At 40.3% G+C, this 17,275-nt stretch overlaps 1 protein-coding gene across 5 annotated transcripts in view; it reads right to left on the reverse strand.

Moving 5' to 3' along the window:
- Positions 1 to 2,263: 2,263 nt before the first annotated feature.
- Positions 2,264 to 17,275, reverse strand: part of HMGXB4 (HMG-box containing 4) — a 30,926-nt gene continuing 15,914 nt past the window's right edge. For 3 of the 5 annotated variants that reach the window (XM_061205639.1, XM_061205643.1, XM_061205642.1), the window contains 6 exons: positions 12,167 to 12,248; positions 11,156 to 11,220; positions 10,043 to 10,148; positions 9,188 to 9,357; positions 4,776 to 4,898; positions 2,264 to 4,270 (listed from right to left, as the gene is read on the reverse strand). In XM_061205639.1, coding sequence (XP_061061622.1) covers positions 4,226 to 4,270; positions 4,776 to 4,898; positions 9,188 to 9,357; positions 10,043 to 10,148; positions 11,156 to 11,220; positions 12,167 to 12,248 — 591 coding nt within the window. In that variant the 3' untranslated portion in view covers positions 2,264 to 4,225. Of the gene's footprint in view, positions 4,271 to 4,775; positions 4,927 to 9,187; positions 9,358 to 10,042; positions 10,149 to 11,155; positions 11,221 to 12,166; positions 12,249 to 17,275 lie in introns of all 5 variants that reach the window. The other 2 variants (XM_061205640.1, XM_061205641.1) reach the window with 2 other exon arrangements.

Genomic DNA, 17,275 nt, shown 5'->3' on the forward strand with positions numbered 1-17,275 from the left:
TTTTAAATTTGAAAGGCTAGTAAACTGCAGAAATTTAGGACGATAGAAAACCTGAATTAGAACTTAATCACTTCCGTTAATCTGAGCATAGGGGCTGACATCTTTACCGTACGACATAAAAGCTTTATGGAAGTCATGTACTTCTGTGCTTTGAACTGTTTTAGTAATGCTCATGAGACCTGTTGATACATGCCCATACCCCCCAGTAGTCTAGGTGCTCCTTGAGGGCTGGGATGCTATGTCCATTTCTCTCACTGTTGTCCAGCACAATGACTAACGCATGAAAATCTAAATCAATCTACCTTTCTGTAACGGTATTTGGACTATAAGGGGGGATGTACACTTAAGATGATCTTCATGTCAGGTACCTTCCATGTTTTTCTTCATTTGAACATATTGCTTGGTTGTATGGAATATATTTAGCATGTTTTTCCATTGGATTCTTCCATTAACAACCTTTAACATCCCCATGTTGGGTGGTGATTTAACCAGAAGTTCTTGCCTTCTTGCACCACTCTGGTTTAAAGTGATTATGGGCAGATCTTGGCTTTCTGCCAAGAATAAAACAGCCATAAGTTTTATCCTTCATGGTAAGAAACCATATACCCCCAAACAGGGAGTGAAATCATAGCTCTATGTAAACAGAAAGCTATTATATTAGAAATGGAAGTGTGTGGATTTTGTCAATACAATATATAGGAATGTAAATTGCAAACATTAAGTGTAGTACAGAACTAATTAAAACTATGTGTTCAAAGTGTTTCCTAACAGGAACAAACTCATTTAGTAAAAAGTCTGTTTAATTTTTCCTTTTAAGTGTTTTAGCAATATCAATATCAAAATGCCAGACGCAAGAGGGAGGAGATATGGGGATACATGTATATGTATAGCTGATTCCCTTTGTTATAAAGCAGAAACTAACACACCATTGAAAAGCAATTATACTCCAATAAAGATGTTAAAAATAAAAAAAAGAAAAAAAAATCAAATGCCTTCCTAAGGATAAAAATGTTTAAGTCCTTCAAAATTGACATATTGCATAAATGTAACAATAACTATATCCTTTAAGTACTTTTAGACAAAAAAATCAAGATACTTTGCCTCCAAAGCTTAAAGATAACAGGATGACAAGAAAAGTGAGGTCTGTATAGTAAAATCCAGCTAGGACAAACGGACATTTGAACAATGAAAAGGTCTGACAGTTTTCCTACAATCACATTTGCTCAGGACTGCAGATAATGGAGAAGGATTCGGATGAATTACATACACAATTTAACTTTGAAAGTGGCTTGGGGTTGAAGAGAGCCTCAGCTTTGGGGTCAGCTGTACCAGTGTGTTTATTCTGGCTTTGCCATTTACGTAGCTGTATAAACTCAGGAAAAGTACTTTTCTGCATCTGTCTCCTCATTTGTAAAGGGGGATAATATTCATAAGGCCTTGGGGAGGATTAAGTGCGATAAAATATGCCAATCACTCTAGTCATTCAGTAATATAGCGGTCTCTTTTTTGCTGCCTCTCCATAAGAAGTGAGCCTTTCAACCAATCACAGTATTTTGCTATTTATGACTATTAACAACCTTGTGTGTGAATTGAAATTTTTACTTTGAAAGGTCTGATCTCATATATTGAATGTTCACAATACTACTAAACTTCATGTCAGGCTGGCTGGCTTCAAGGCTTGGAGACAGGGAAGTGACATTAACACTATTTTACAGATGAGACTGCAGATGCCTATAAAGATTAAGTGACCTATCCAATCCAATATCACTCAGTAAGGACAGTACTGAAACACATGGTTTAGCACAAGATTTGGATGTGATTCTTATACAAGACTGATAGGTATTTCTTGAGTTAGGCCAACAATGTAACGTACAGACAATTTCATTTGCCAATGAATAGAGCTACGCTTATCAGAGCCACTGGCTTTGCAGTTTGCAAGAGAGAAGATGAGAGTCCGCAATGTAAAAGTTACTGGAAACAGAGCAAGATGTTTGTTAGGAAGATGGCTATGATCAGAAACTTGACCTCTATTCCAAATGGATTTTTTTTTTTAAAGAAAATTATGGTAGGATATAGTGTGAAAGGTTTAAAATTTCATAGCAACTTTCGTTAGCAACAGGGAAAAGATAGCTGACACTGGACTACAAATATTAAAAATGTGATTTTTAATAATATAAGTACAAAATTTTATTTCTTTATACAACTGTAATGGGATTTGGATCAAACAGCTAGAATTTATTTAAAAAACAAAATAAAACAATGATATAAAAACTGCAAGAAGGTCTGAATCCAAAGTTTTTCCTCTAATAGTACCAAATACCACAAGGAACCGATTATTATACAAATGTGTACAAATTTTAAATACAAATACAATAGGTTTGGATTTTAAAGGAAAACAAACAAACAAAAAGCAGGTCCTCGTCAGGACTTCATTAATGTGTACAAATGACAATGGTAGGATTGACTTCTTTCTGTACTAATCCACGTCTCCAAGGCCCTTCCTTGATACCCTGTGTCAAACAGAAAACTGACATGGGTACAGAGAGGCGTGGGATAGGTGCTAACACACAAAATTAAACCAGGATTTCTGCTCTTCGTGATTTTTGGTTCCCAAGCATTCCTGTTTCCTTCTGTTTCCCAGTTAAATTTCAAGACTGCTCTGAGGTGAGAAAGGCATTCAGCAGCCAGGATACCTTTAAGAAACACAGCCCTGTGACCACACTGGTGGGAAAAAAGGAAAGAATTAAATAGGATGCAGCAGAATTAAATAGGCTGGTGGCACTGTCCTCAAAGATCTACTTTGATGCTGCAGTGCTCTGTCCAGGCCAAGGGAGGAAAGCAGTCACCTCAGAGCTTGGTTTTGACATGGACTCTCAAACCGAATTTAAAAACAACGCTGAAGTGCTCAACTGTTTTCTTTGGAACTGGGAAGCAAAAGCCTGGTTCTTTGGAAATAAGGGCAGCTGGGAATGGTAACATTCCTTTTTATTTACTTTCTTGACATTATTCATTTGTAAAGAACTAGAATCCCAACATAATGATTCCTTTTTGAGGCACGATACCTTAAAGTGTAGATGATTTGGAGTTTGCAGAGGAGACCAGAGGAAGGAAGGGAGGCAGAAATGACAAATCTGTATCTTCCACATGCTGTTGCTGGTGGAGGCTCTTGTTTTTAAATTATATATACAGAAATTTACAGGATAAATTAAAATCTAAGAGAGTTTAAAGAGTTAAATACACATAATTAAAACACACATTCACACACGCACATAAATAACCCTACATGAGAACAGAGTACTTTTTTCGCAATTCGCTTACGTGTGGAATGCAGAACCCTGTGTATCTGCCCAGCAGGGGAGCCAATGAGATGAACCCAGGAATCAGCCTGGGCAAAGCTCACCTTCCACACCCGCCAAGCAGCTAAGCAGCGGAACTGTGAGCTAAGCTGACGCTGCCAATGGAAGGTACCAGCTCTTAGCTCTGCAGACCAAATGCTCTGGGTCAGCTCACAATATAGGCCATTCAACTGGTGGCACTGACAGCTTTACCCTCTCCAGGGCTCACAAATCTCCTTGGCTCCGGCTGAGGCTGCCAATGGTACCAATGATTACAGTAAGTTTTGAGACATGGACACTGGTAGAGCAGGAATTGGAATGAACCCCCTACTAAGTTCACTTACGCCATCGCAATAACTTTCAGATGGGAACGATGTTATTATCACTTCCCACCTAGGTCACTTCAAGTTGAAAAGCTTTGTACTTTCAGTTAACTGACATCTTCCCATAATCTTTCCCATTACATTTCAGACTGTAAGACAGGTAAGGCAAATGGTCAGTGATGGGTCTGGAGGTACAACTGAGTTTGGAAAAAAATCACATTTTAGCTGACCTTAAAGCGATGCACTTGGCATCCAGAACAAGCCCCCAGCCCCCAAGTTACACTGATTTTTAAGGCAGATTTATCCACCACAGTAGAAGAAAGAATCCCAAGCCCATATTCATGCCAAGGTTTCCTCTTGGCTAAACCTTTGCCATTTCATAAAATTATTAAAAGCAAAGTAGTTACAGTCCTATGTATATATTATACATTAGATATATATATATATATGCATATATATAAACATTTAACAGCTACACCCCGAGGCCAGTGAAGGGGTCTGGAACAGTCGCGTACACACAAGCCAGCAGCAGGCGGGATAAGCGTTCTGTCCCAGGAGTCTCTGCTGTCACAGTCCAGGCATGATGTAAGCAATGTTGTCTAGTGTGTTTGACTGCAAAACAAAGGAAAAAGGTTCAGCTGAAGAGTATTTTACCTTAGTTCCCAGAGACATATTTCTTTGTTCAAGGGAGAGAGATGAGAAAGAAAATCTAGAGTTAGAGAAAACAGGGAGAGAGAAGATGTCACGCCGTTGTCTGTTATGCTGGGAGCTTTTCTGCTGACTTCTCCCATTAATCCTAGTAAAATAGAGGCAGGAGACTCCTGTACTTTCTTTGTCTCTGGAAGAGCAAATAGGCAACACAGGAGTTGCAGTACCTTAAGGGCTACAACGCTTCTCTCCAAAGGAGAGAAATCTTAGGAAATGGCGTGTTTGCTATTTCACTGAAAGCCTGGCATGCATTCAACACTCAGTGTCAGGTTCCATGGGCCGACAGCCTATGGCAACACTATATCCAGGAAGCTTTATGGGCTTGTGCTTGATAGGGCTCATTAAGGCAGGGCCTCTCTGGCTCCCAAGGGGTCTGGCCCCCAAAATCCCAGGAAACAAGGAAACTCACCAAGACCTGTTTGGGACAGCCATTCAACTCAGGTAGTTGTGTGGTCAGACACGCCAAGGGGCCAAGCGCACAGATGATGGAATCCAGAAGCACTGACAAACTGCCGGACACAGCCACCATGCCCTGAAAAGGAGAGCGTGACAGGAGAGGACTGCAGCTTGAATCACACTCCTGAGGCTCCCTCCAGGTTCTGGGTGAGTTCCTTGCATGGTTCTTTAAGTCTTGGGCGGTTCTATGAAACTTGTGGCAGAAATGGAAGGTCTCTGCTTTGATAAGAATACATTCCCAGGTTTCCTTTCTATATTCCTAATCCACTGTACCCTCTGTGAGACCTTAGGTTAGTCACTTAGGAACAGTAGGAAAAAACCCCAAAAAACCTATACTGAAAAATCCTAAAAAATGCGTCATCTATTCTGGAGACCTGCTGGGAAGATTTGTGGAGATCATGTATGCAAAAGTATTTTTCTTATGAACTCCACAAATATAGCTCAAATGTGATAACCATGAGAATTCTACATGTTAACATATAACACAAACACACACACTCTTCTCCACATATGTGGCTGTTTTGATAGTGGATGATACCACTTTTCTGTTCTTTTTAAAACTTAACTTCTTATAAAATGCATATTGTTTATATCTCTGTGATTCAAAGAGGTAACAAATAAGATTGCTTGCTACAAATAATGCTGCCCAGCTCTTGTATAATCTGCTTCAACCAGAAGTACTGTGAGGATATGTCACCTAGGAAGGCAGCACAGAAGCGTCCTTCAGAGAATGAGCTCTGGGCTCGAGATGGCGGGGTCGAGAACCTGGCTATCCCGCTCACCGAGAGGCGCAAGCGGCTTTCTATGCTGTGCCTGAAAAACACAGTACTGACAGCGTCTGTAGCACGGAGCGGATTAAGTGAGACAACAGACATATAGTACCTGGGGTGGTGCCTGGCACCTGGGAAGTGCTCAGAGAGTATCAATAATGATTACTACTATTACCAACATCTTCATCTCCAAAACTGCCTTTCTGGCTGCCTGCTAGGGCTTTCATTTTGGATATTTCTCAATCTCAACATACGGTAAAGAGAAATAACCTACTCTTCCTCCTAGCATCCCTTCCTCTGCTAAAATCACCACCATTCACACACCTGCCCAGTCTCAAGGCCTTGCCACCGTTGACTTTTCTTTCCCTTCATTCTCCTTGTCCAATGTCTGCCCCCACTTCCAAGGCAGGCAGCAAAGGGTTACAAGCATGGACCCTGAGGTCATGCCACCAAACTCAAGGCTCTGTTTCAGCACTTATGGGCTAAACTCCAGAGAAAGTTCCTTAACCTAAGTCTGTTTTTCCTTCTCTAAAATAAGGGAACACAAATTTTGTTTCACAAAGTTGCAGTGTGCATTAAAGGAAAGGATCCATGTACAGCACTCTGAACCAAAGCTGCCTGAGTGAGCATTCAACGGAAGACAGCAATTAGTAACACTATTCCATACTTTTGCCCTACAGTTAATGATAGCTAATATTTTATGTCCGACTCTCCCAATAAGCAACCTGAGAGCAGGAACCAAGTCATACTCATTTTTATACCCTTCCAATAACTACTGGGGTTCTGCACAGAGTAAGCTCTCAATAAATATTTGCTAAATTAAATTCAAATCTTTGTCATGTCTAGTCTAGATTATTGTTATAACTTTTCCCTAATTCTGGTCTCTTTTCACTCCCAATCTAAAATAGAAGATAAAAAAAAATTAAAAAAAATAAAATAGAAGATATTCTCAGTGAAAACCAAATGAGAGCTCTGATCATTCCTCCCTACTCAAAAAATTCCGGTAGTTCCTGAGCAGTCATTTCCCTCTGTAGTTTGGACTATGCCCTTAATATTCAGCCTTCCTCTACCTTATGCATTGGCTGTTCTAGTTTTTCATCATTTTAGCAATAAACCCCTTTGGAAATAAAACATGAAGTGGAACCCCAATATATAAAACAGCTAAAAGATCTGGTTAAAGTGAGAATGGGGGGTCTAGAGCCCCACTGGGTCTCTTTTGACCCATCTCTGCAGAAAATCCCAGGGCTGAGAAGCAGATGTTCTCTTGGTTTACGATGTCTCTCTCCAACATCTCCGTGATACCAAGTCCTGCTTATCCTTCCAGGTCCTGCTGGAACCCCACCTCCCCTTCACAGAGCCTCTCCTGACCCCCTAACTCTCTGCTCTCGAGCGCTGCTGTAACTGCTTCAGGTGGCACAAAGCCGCAGAATGAGAGCAGGCTGAGAAGTGGGGCAAGCTGCGCTCAGTCACAGCGAGTTGCGTAAACTTGTAATAACGGTCACTTAATTTCATTAGGTTTCAGGTATTCAATCTTTAAATGAGCAAACTGTATAAGTCAGTGTTCCTTAAAGTGTAGTACGTTTACTAATTTCAGGTGGCGTAGAGGTGAACATTAATTATTTGATATACATCCATTTTGAGGTACATTAGAAAAAAGATTAGAGTATCTCACTTGTGATATCGAGGACATCATTGTGAAAGCATGGATAAATTTATTTAAATAAAAATATAAATAAATCAGGAGCTTGGGATGAACACACACACACACACACACACACACACACACACACTACTATATATGACAGATAACCAACAAGGACCTACTGTATAGCACAGGGAACTCTACTCAATATTCTGGGATAACCTATATGAGAAAAGAATCTAAAAAAGAATGAATATACGTATATGTGTAACTGAAGCACTTTGCTGTGCACCTGAAACTAACACAACATTGTAAATCAACTCTACCCCAATAAAATTAAAATTAAAAAAATACAAAGTAAATAACAGTATAAAGTGGTATGTGGAAATGGCAGAATTGTGAAGATACACACAAATGATTAAAGTCTGGGAAAAAGTGGAGTATGGGGGAATGGGGAATTACTACTGATGTATATGGGGTCTCTTTCGGGGGTAATGAAAATGATCTGGAATAGACAGTAGTAATGGAGCCACAAATCTGTGAATATACTAAAAGCCACTAAATTCTACATTTTAAAAGGGTAAACTTTATGGTATGTGAATTATATCGTAATAAGACTGTTCCTTATGTTAAAAAAAAAGGGGACTAGAGATTCTGCAACATTCTTTCCCTTTTCTGGTCAATATGTACATGTAACTCTCCCACAGCAACTGCTCACAGAAGCTGGCTTGTTTTATTTGCTAATTATTAATCTATTCTATCTTTCCAATTAGACTGTAAGTTTCCTGAGGATACGAAATCATCATAATTTCTACTCCCCCCAGTTTTTGGAATAATGCCTAAGTACTCAACAAGTATTTGCTAAACTCAATGGAAACGTCAGGGAAAATCTGGAATATGGAAGGTGAAAAAAACAAATCATTTAAAATTTTAACTTTTTAGGAAACGTAAGAATGTCTAAATATGAAAAATAAATAAGGATCCCAGAATATTTTATTCTGGAAATATCTATATCCATTCAAATATCTGGGCCTACAAGAAAGTAGCTGTTTTGACACCTACTAAATTTTGAGAAACTAGCCAAAGAACTTAGACAAAGCTTCATCTCTTGAGGCCTTTGGCATTTTATTTGTTGAATAATAATTCAACTTCCACATAAAAGCAAGTGAGGAGCTTTATATCCCTACACCGATTTCTCAGCTTAAAGATGGCTTTAGTAATTCAGACTGATTTCTTTGCTGAAATGTCCTATTAGGACCCAGTGGAAAACTGAAATACTACACTACTTACTGAGTTAGCCAGGGAGAAATATGATTAGAAATTGAATATGGTAATAGAAATGGAACATGACAGCTTTGCAGGTTAAGTGATTTTGAAATTGAAGCTTAAAAGGACACAGATCACCTTAGGGTACACAGCACTGTATGATTCAAGTGCAGAGTAATGAAGAGCTTGAGAGCCTCAATCTCCCAGTTGCCACCTACTTTCAAAGCAGTAGAGGAACACTTAATCCCCTGTACAATCTAATCTGTCTATTGAAAACCTTGCTGGAAATGCATAGAAAAATCCAAACTCTCTTAGAAATAAAAATGATCAAAGCTTCCATGGGATTTGTACTCATTTTTCCCATTGCATTTTTAAAAAATAAAAATGAGTTACAGGATTATATGTCAATTGTACCTCTGTAAAACTGGGGAAAAAAAAGTTACAGGGTAGTCTAATTTCCTTTTGTGCCATTGTTTCAATAGGATGGTATTAGTGTAAACTTTGAGAGCCAGCAGGTAGATTGCACATCTCTAGACGTTTCTATCACCATCTCTCTTCTTCATCACTGTATCCGGAGCGCCTGGCATGACCCAGCATACAGCAGTTGCTCAGCGAATGTATGTGGAACGAGCAAGTGGATTCAAATGACATAAGCAACTGGAGTCAGGCTGCTGGCGGGGCCCTCACCTCGGTTTCCTGCAGGCGGTGTCCAATGAGGCTCAGGGACTCTCCCAACAGCTGGAGATGAGCAGCCACGTCGATGGGCTCTGTCTCAGGGGCTTTGGCTGGCGAGGCGGGTAGCAGCATGGTGGTGGGTGGGGATTTCTTTTGGGGTGACAGTACTCCTGCAGGGGAAGCTGAGAACAGAGGCAAAATAGAGAGAGAAAGCTTGCCAATGTTCTTCCAGATTTTCCGTTTTTATGAGCTCTACCAGGCATTAACAAAATTATGGACTGTGGGCCAAATCTGGCTCATGACTTGTTTTTGTATTGGCCTGTGAGCTAAGAATGATTTTAGATTTTTAAATGGCTGTTGTAGAAAAAACAAAGAGGAATACATGACAGAGAATGCATATGGCCCTCAGACTTAAAATATTTACTCTCAGGGACTTCCCTGGTGGCACAGCAGTTAAGACTCCAAGCTCATGCAGGGGGCCCAGGTTCGATCCCTGGTCAGGGAACTAGATCCCACATGCATGCCACAACTAAGAGTTCGCATGCTGCAACTAAGGAGCCCAAGAGCTGCGACTAAGACCCAGCGCAACCGAATAAATAAATAAATAAATAAATAAATAAATAAATAAAATATTAAATAAAAAACAAAAAATAAAATATTTACTCTCTGGCCCTTTACAGGAAAGCTTGCTGACTTATGACTTAACATTTTCTAAATTTTTTTGGCAACCCTTAATATTCAGTAATAATATCTGGATATCAAGATCTGCTTCTAATATAGGCTATTCTCCCCACTTCTTAGTGAGGAAGCAAAATTCACAGTGCTCTAGGGAAAAGAATGAAAAGAGGAGAGGGATGTGGTCACTACCTTTCACCTTCATGGAACCTTCTGAGCTGGATGCTTTTCTTTTCACAGTTGTAGCTTCTGCTTTGTTCTGTTTATGTTGCAGATACTGAGCTTTTTGCTTCCAAATCTGCAATCAGATCAAGGCAAACAAATTTAAAAGGGCAAAAAAGTAAAAGGGAAAGCAGTCATGGAAGAGGAGAATGAAGAAAAGAAAGGGAACAGTGGAGGGGAGCAGACAGAGGGTTAATGTTAACTTTTAAGCGGACGGTCAGTGAACAGGCTTCAGATAGCGGTGACAATAGTATCTTAGGAGAGGACCACGAACACCCCCCAGTGCTAATGGTCACATCACAGCACTGATTCTGCGATCACTCTAAAATTGAAATGTAAAATCACAGAGGAAACATCTGGCTCATCCTAACGTCCATGTGGTTTAAACATTTCTTCTAACCTGCTGGTTGGAAACACCAATACTAGGATAACAACGACACGGAAAACAGAACTGAAGATAATTGACCTGGGTGAAAAATATATGTTGTTTCACCCAGATGAGCTGTACCTTAAGAAAGCAAGATGGTAATTCTAATGCCTAGACTACCTTCATCTCATCTAACTGGAAAGTGACTGTGATTCAAATATGACTATTTATCATTATCTTATTAGCTTTTTGACAGGAAGGTTTATTATTTGGTAATGGTTGATGAGGATGATGACCTGGAACCTACTTACCTAGTAAACATTGTCCCATGTTTTTATTATTTGCTGTGACTATCAGGTGCACCACTTTCCTCAGTTCTCAGACCACAGCTGACTAGTAGGTGTTTGTGGTCAAGGCCTCTGACTTTAGATTCTCTTTTAACACGACTCATTGCCCAAGTTAGGTCATCTTTTGGCTCAAATGTCAGGTTGTTGGGAAAAAATTAGATGAGGTTAGAAGACAGCCTCCCTGCAGCTAAATCCTCATGTCGAGTGAACTGGCACCAACTACTTTATTGCCCTCTGCTAAACCATTTTCCACTGATTTGTAATTTTTTTTTTCTATGTTCAGTGTTGTTTGGGATGGTGTATAGGAGGATTACACATTTTGGAAGGCATAAAGCAATGAAAAATGTGTCCGTAATAAACTGTACTTACCAGTTTGTCTTTCTCTGGCAATTGCTTCCACACCTCAGCCAGTTTTTTGCTCAGTTCCCCAAAATCTAGCATAAAAGAGTAAAAAAAAAATAAAAAACAAAAACAACCCAAAACAATAAAGGTTTAACCATAAACAAAAGAGATGACTGATAGGAGCAAAAACTAGGAAAAGGGTCTTGAAGATCAGATTTAAATAGCACAAGAGTCTTTCAGAAAACCAAACCAAACCCCATCACTTTCCTTGATTCTTTTCTGGAAGGAAGGGGCTGTTTTGGTGGCCGTGAGACAGGCTCAAATTCTCACATGTCTACTCTCTATGGATTTATTCCTTAAGCATCTTTCTGGTGTCTTTTAATTTGATCCCACGGAACAGGGCTTATCTACTTAAGTTAGAGAAAATATGTTATGGAGAATTTGACTGATTAAGAGATGTTAGAGTTTTACTGAATTTCTGAGAGCTCAGAGACAAACTTCCCTAGAGCAGCTCGGAAGCGATCTTCCAGACGTGTAATGCTGTGCTTCCACATGTAGAGCGAGGTCATGCTTTATAAAGCACATCTGTGTCTTTCACGGTGCTTCAGCGTGCCTCACAACAAGCCTGGTGAGCAGGTTGGGAAGCTAGTTCACACACTGGGCAAATGAGATGTGCAGAGGGTACGTGACTTGTCTAAGGCCTGAGGTGTAGTGTGCTTCTCACCTCCCTAACTTCCATATAGAGACAAATATGAACAATATAATAGGTCATCTCACTCCGACTCTATACTGAGGGTAGCTTAAGGAAAAGGTCAACTGTAGAATCTTGGAAAGAAACAACTGCGTATTTATGTACTGTGCTTTATGGACGGGGTGAACTAAGACAAAATCTACAGTGACTTGCACAACTGAGGAAAGAAATGAGATTTGTGTTCTTTTCATACTATGGGAATAAGTTTGCCTGCTGACTGGATTAACTGCACTGCTTCAGGGACACAAATGGAAAGTAAAATCACTAAAGTTGAGAAATGTTCTTACCTATGCCTGGATGGTCAGCCACAATGGTTACACGATACTCCTTACAGAACACCTGGTAGGCCGACATGTTCTTCTTTTTTGGCTAGTACATAAAAATAGAACAGGGTAAGACTTAATTAGAACACAGGTTGAGCAACCTTGCATCTATGGGAACAAAACAAAAAAGATACCTGCACTTTTTCATCAAGAGTTCTAAATTACTAACCAGCTTTCCTAAACACGATAATTAATTTTTAATCCATGTTACTTATGACTCAGAGTATCAGTTTTATTTTAGAAGGTAAAAATCACATGCTAAATTAATTTTAGATTTTTCAGGTTGTTGCAGCTACTTGATAATTACTTGTAAAGCTCTTCATCCTTCCTACAAATGTTACATATTTCAGTTCGAATTAAGTGCTAAGAAAATCTTTACCTCTCCTGGGGTGTCTAGTTTTCATCTTCTTTGAAAATAAGAACCACATAATTTCCCTTTGCTTTGGGGCCAGAAAATCAAGAGCTAAATTTGTGTTCATATTGTTCCTCTGGTTTTGATTTCTAATCTTAAAATTTTCCTGATCCTGCTTTGACTGTCACTTGTAGTTTATCGTTATTTTATTATTCACATTCTTGTGGTCCAAGGTGAGAAGTAAATAAATAACTGAAGACAATTCTTTGGTACTTAACGTAAGACGAACCTCTTTCACTTCAACAAACTGCTTTGTACTACCTGAAATATGTTTATTGTTCACTTATGACAATTCCAAAAGCAATGCATGATTTTTGAGAAACAAAAACAAAATGAGCTTTTAAAACCAGTTCAATGAGGGATATATAAAACAAAAGATATTATATATTACTATGCATCCCATTTTACAATTATCCATAGACTCAGGAGAAAAAAGTTTTCCTACCTGAAAAGGTGCATTAGATAGCACCTGCTCAAACCTCTCATTCTGAGGATGAGAAAGGAAACTTAGAAAAATAGTGACTTTCCTGGGTCCTGCAGCTATGCCAGTTATAACACGAGAATGGCTACAACCTAGCCTGACCTCCAAGGCTATGCATTATGGGACAAAGAAAAAAAATATGTTGTAACAGAAAAAATTACTTTTCGAAAGAAAAGATTATCCCTTTATAACCGTTATCTAATAAACTGAGATGTCTTCAGTCTGGCTTTCCTTACAACCTCATCTGTAAGTATCAAAACATGATGATCGGTCCTCCACCGCCTCCCAAGATAGTCCTTTCTGGTCCTGCAGTTATAATGACATGAACAGTTGGCTGGTGCTTTAAAAGCTACCGGAAATTTCTGTTTGCCTCAAGAATCTGATTTTACAACCAAAACCAACCAACAAACAACACAGTCCTGTCTCGTGACTTCAGAGTTGCACCTTGTTTTTTTTTTTATTTTTTAAATAAATTTATTTATTTATTTCTTTTGGCTGCATTGGGTCTATGTTGCTGCGCATGGGCTTTCTCTGGTTGTGGCGAGCGGGGGCTACTCTTCGTTGTGGTGCGCCGGCTTCTTGTTGCGGTGGCTTCTCTTGTTGTGGAGCACGGGCTCTAGGCGCACGGGCTTCAGTAGTTGCAGCACGTGGGCTCAGTAGTTGTGGCTCGCGGGCTCTAGAGCGCAGGCTCAGTAGTTGTGGCGCACGGGTTTAGTTGCTCCGCGGCATGTGGGATCTTCCTGGACCAGGGCATGAACCTGTGTCCCCTGTGTTGGCAGGCGGATTCTTAACCACTGCGCCACCAGGGAAGCCCCTGCACCTTGTTTTTAAACGAAGCCTGATCACACACTTTATTCACCTTCTCTTTTTTTTTTTTTAAACTTATTTATTTTATTTATTTATTTTTGGCTGCATTGGGTCTTCGTTGCTGTGCGCGGGCTTTCTCTAGTTGTGGTGAGCGGGGGCTACTCTTCACTGCGGTGCGCGGGCTTCTCATTGCGGTGGCTTCTCTTGCTGCAGAGCACGGGCTCAAGGCGCGCGGGCTTCAGTAGTTGTGGCACGTGGGCTCAGTAGTTGTGGCTCGCGGGCTCTAGAGCGCGGGCTCAGTAGTTGTGGCGCATGGGCTTAGCTGCTCCACGCCATGTGGGATCTTCTTGGAACAGGGCTTGAACCCGTGTCCCCTGAACTGGCAGGCGGATTCTTAACCACTGCACCAACAGGGAAGCCCTCACCTTAGTTCTTAATGTTGTTTTCATAAAACAACTATCCTCAAAGGCCAAAGACTAGCCAAAACTTATGACAATAAAAAAGCTGTGTGATGGCTCAGACTTTAATTCCAAAAGGAATTCTGAAACCATTTTTGAAGAATGGAAACAACCCTGAAACGTCTTCCAAAGTAACTGCTTTGAATGAGATAGCACTTCTTTGGCTACGAAAATTATGCCATGTTTGTTATAAATTTAGCTTCAAAAATTTTAGACTAATCTTTTAAAAACAGCTTATTCATAGGCCTGACGTTTGGCCATAAAATAAAACTTGCAAGGAGTTTTAACAATGTTTTCTCAAACATGATATAAGACTACGAAAAGTCAATGCTCTCTATTCCACAAGGCTATCTACAGCTATAACATAAAATTGAAACTACCTTTACAAAATTAATCACAACTCTTACCCAATATGTTAGATCCAAATCCACATAGTGAAGAAAGGGGTTCGTCTCATAGCTCTTATACAGGACTTTATTCAATTATGTAGAAAATATACCGGCATTTATTGAGTATTTGTACTGGGTACAGTGAGTAGTTAAGAGGATGAGCTTTTGAAGCCCAGATCTTATTCTAAGGCAGTCAAGCAGCATAAAACAGTGGAAAACATATGAAATGTAAAGTTTAAAGGCCCACCATTTTTTCTCACCATTTTAGCTTCACCTTATACTAATTATTTGATCCTGAATAAAACACATGAGAAGTGGATTGCTCTCTGACATGTGATATTTAAAAGAAAAATACTGTATTTGTTATTTATTTATTTACTTATTTGGCTGCGTCGGGTCTTAGTTGCAGCACGCGGGATCTTCACTGCCATGTGCGGGATCTTCATTGCGGCATGCGGGATCTTTTAGTGGTGGCATGCAGGATCTTTAGCTGCGGCATGTGGGGATCTAGTTCCCTGACCAGGGGTCAAACCCGGACCCCCTGCATTGGGAATGTGGAGTCTTAGCCACTGGACCACCAAGGAAGTCCCCTGACATGTGATATTAAAAGTATTTCAGTGGCAAAGAAGGAAAAACAGAGACTAAAAAGGAGACTGCAAAGGAAAGAGAAAAAAAGTAACCCACCAAAGTATTCTGCCATTCATTTCTTAATAAATATTTACTGAGCATCCACTATGTGCCAGACATTGGGAATACAGCCAAGAACCAGACACATAACCTAACAGAAAAGACAGATAAATATGTCATAATAAAATGCGACAATATTATAGGGAAACTACTGGGTATTACAGGAACATGTAATAGGAGCACCTCACAAATTAGACAATCGAAGAAAGCCTCTGGAGGAAGTGACGTCAAATGTACATTGGAAAGCTGGGTGGAATTAGCCAGGTGAAGCGTGGTTACGGGTGTTCTAGGCTCTTAGAGTGGTAACACTCATCAGAGAGAGAAGTAGGAGATGATCTCAGAGAAGCAGGGAGTGCTTAGAGATGGATGCCTTGTAACCTGTATTAAAGAGTATGGACTCCACTGGAGAGAAGTGATGCAAGTATTTTAAGCAGGAAGTCACGTGGTGAGGTTGCACGTTAGGACCATGGAGAATGGACTGGAGCAGAGCAACAGCGGAGGCAGGAAGCCCGATGGGGGTTGGGGGGCTGCTGCAGGAGTGCCCGAGAGGGATGATGAAGGCTTACAGCCAAGACACTGGGGTTGGAGAAAGGCAGATAAATTGAAAGGGAGGGAGAAGTGACAGGATTTATCAGAGATAATGTGAAAAAGTGGAAAGAGCATGGGCTTTGGAGGCCGACAGAGCTACGTTAGAATCCTGACCATACTATTTACTAGTTACACGAACTGCTTCATTTCCCTGAGCTTTAGTTTCCCTGTCAGTAAAACTTGGGTAATACCATTCCCAGAGGTGGGAATTAATCAGCGTTTGGCACTTCAGTAGGTACTCACTCATGCTGTTTCTGTGGTAGGCAGAATTCCGAGATGGTGCCCAGGATTTTGGCCTCCTGGTGGACACACCCTGTAAAATGTCCTCCCCTTGACTGTGGGCAGGACTGGTGAATATGATGGGGCATCAATCCCATGATCATGTTATGCTATATGGCAAAAGGGAATTTGCAGATGTAATTAAGGTCCCTAAGTGAGCTGAATCTGAGTGAATCCACAGGGAGATTATCCTGAGTGGGCCTGACCTTATCCAGTGAGTCCTTAAAAGAGGTGAGACTCAACAGGAGACACTCTCCTGCTGTTGGCCTTGAACTTGAAGACAACAAGTTGCCATGAGTTTTACAACTGCAAGGACCTGAATGCTGCCAACAACCTGGAAGAGGACCTCTAGCCTCAGCTAAGAACCCAGTTCTAGCCAACACCTGGATTCAGTCTTGTGAGAGACGGAGCAGAGAACCCAGTGGAGCCCTATCTGGACTTCTGATCTACAGAATTGTGAGCTAATAGATGGATATTGTTTTGAACTGCTAAATTTGTGGTAATTTGTTATGCTACAATAGGAAAGTACCTTTCTATTCCCTCTGTATTTTTCAAAATAGAAGTTGTAGCATCCAAAAAGCTAATACAAGATTTTTTAAAAGTAGAAATTCTGGTGAGGGAGGAGAGAGTGAAATCTTCTGACCTAAATCAGACAAAGAAAATGGCAGCAAGGCCTTTACTTTAAACTTTCATTTCAGTAGTAAAAGTCCCATTTTTAGTATTCTTCTGGTGAAGTCAGTCATGTTCAGAGATGCTACACAAGTGAGTTCTGGATGCTGCATCTCCTTTATTAATTTAGTAGCAGCCTCATATCCCCAAATGCTCTAAGTGATCTAATCCTTTCAAATCCCCCTTTACTGGGCCCAAGATAAAATGAGGTTGCATTACAAAGAAAGGCATGAGTTCATATAAGTTCTGTTTGGCCATGAGAGAGAGACGGAGAGAGGGAGATACGGATTGATTAGTCTGTGT

Source organism: Eubalaena glacialis, chromosome 11, assembly GCF_028564815.1.
Source record: "Eubalaena glacialis isolate mEubGla1 chromosome 11, mEubGla1.1.hap2.+ XY, whole genome shotgun sequence".
Classification (NCBI taxonomy): domain Eukaryota; kingdom Metazoa; phylum Chordata; class Mammalia; order Artiodactyla; family Balaenidae; genus Eubalaena; species Eubalaena glacialis.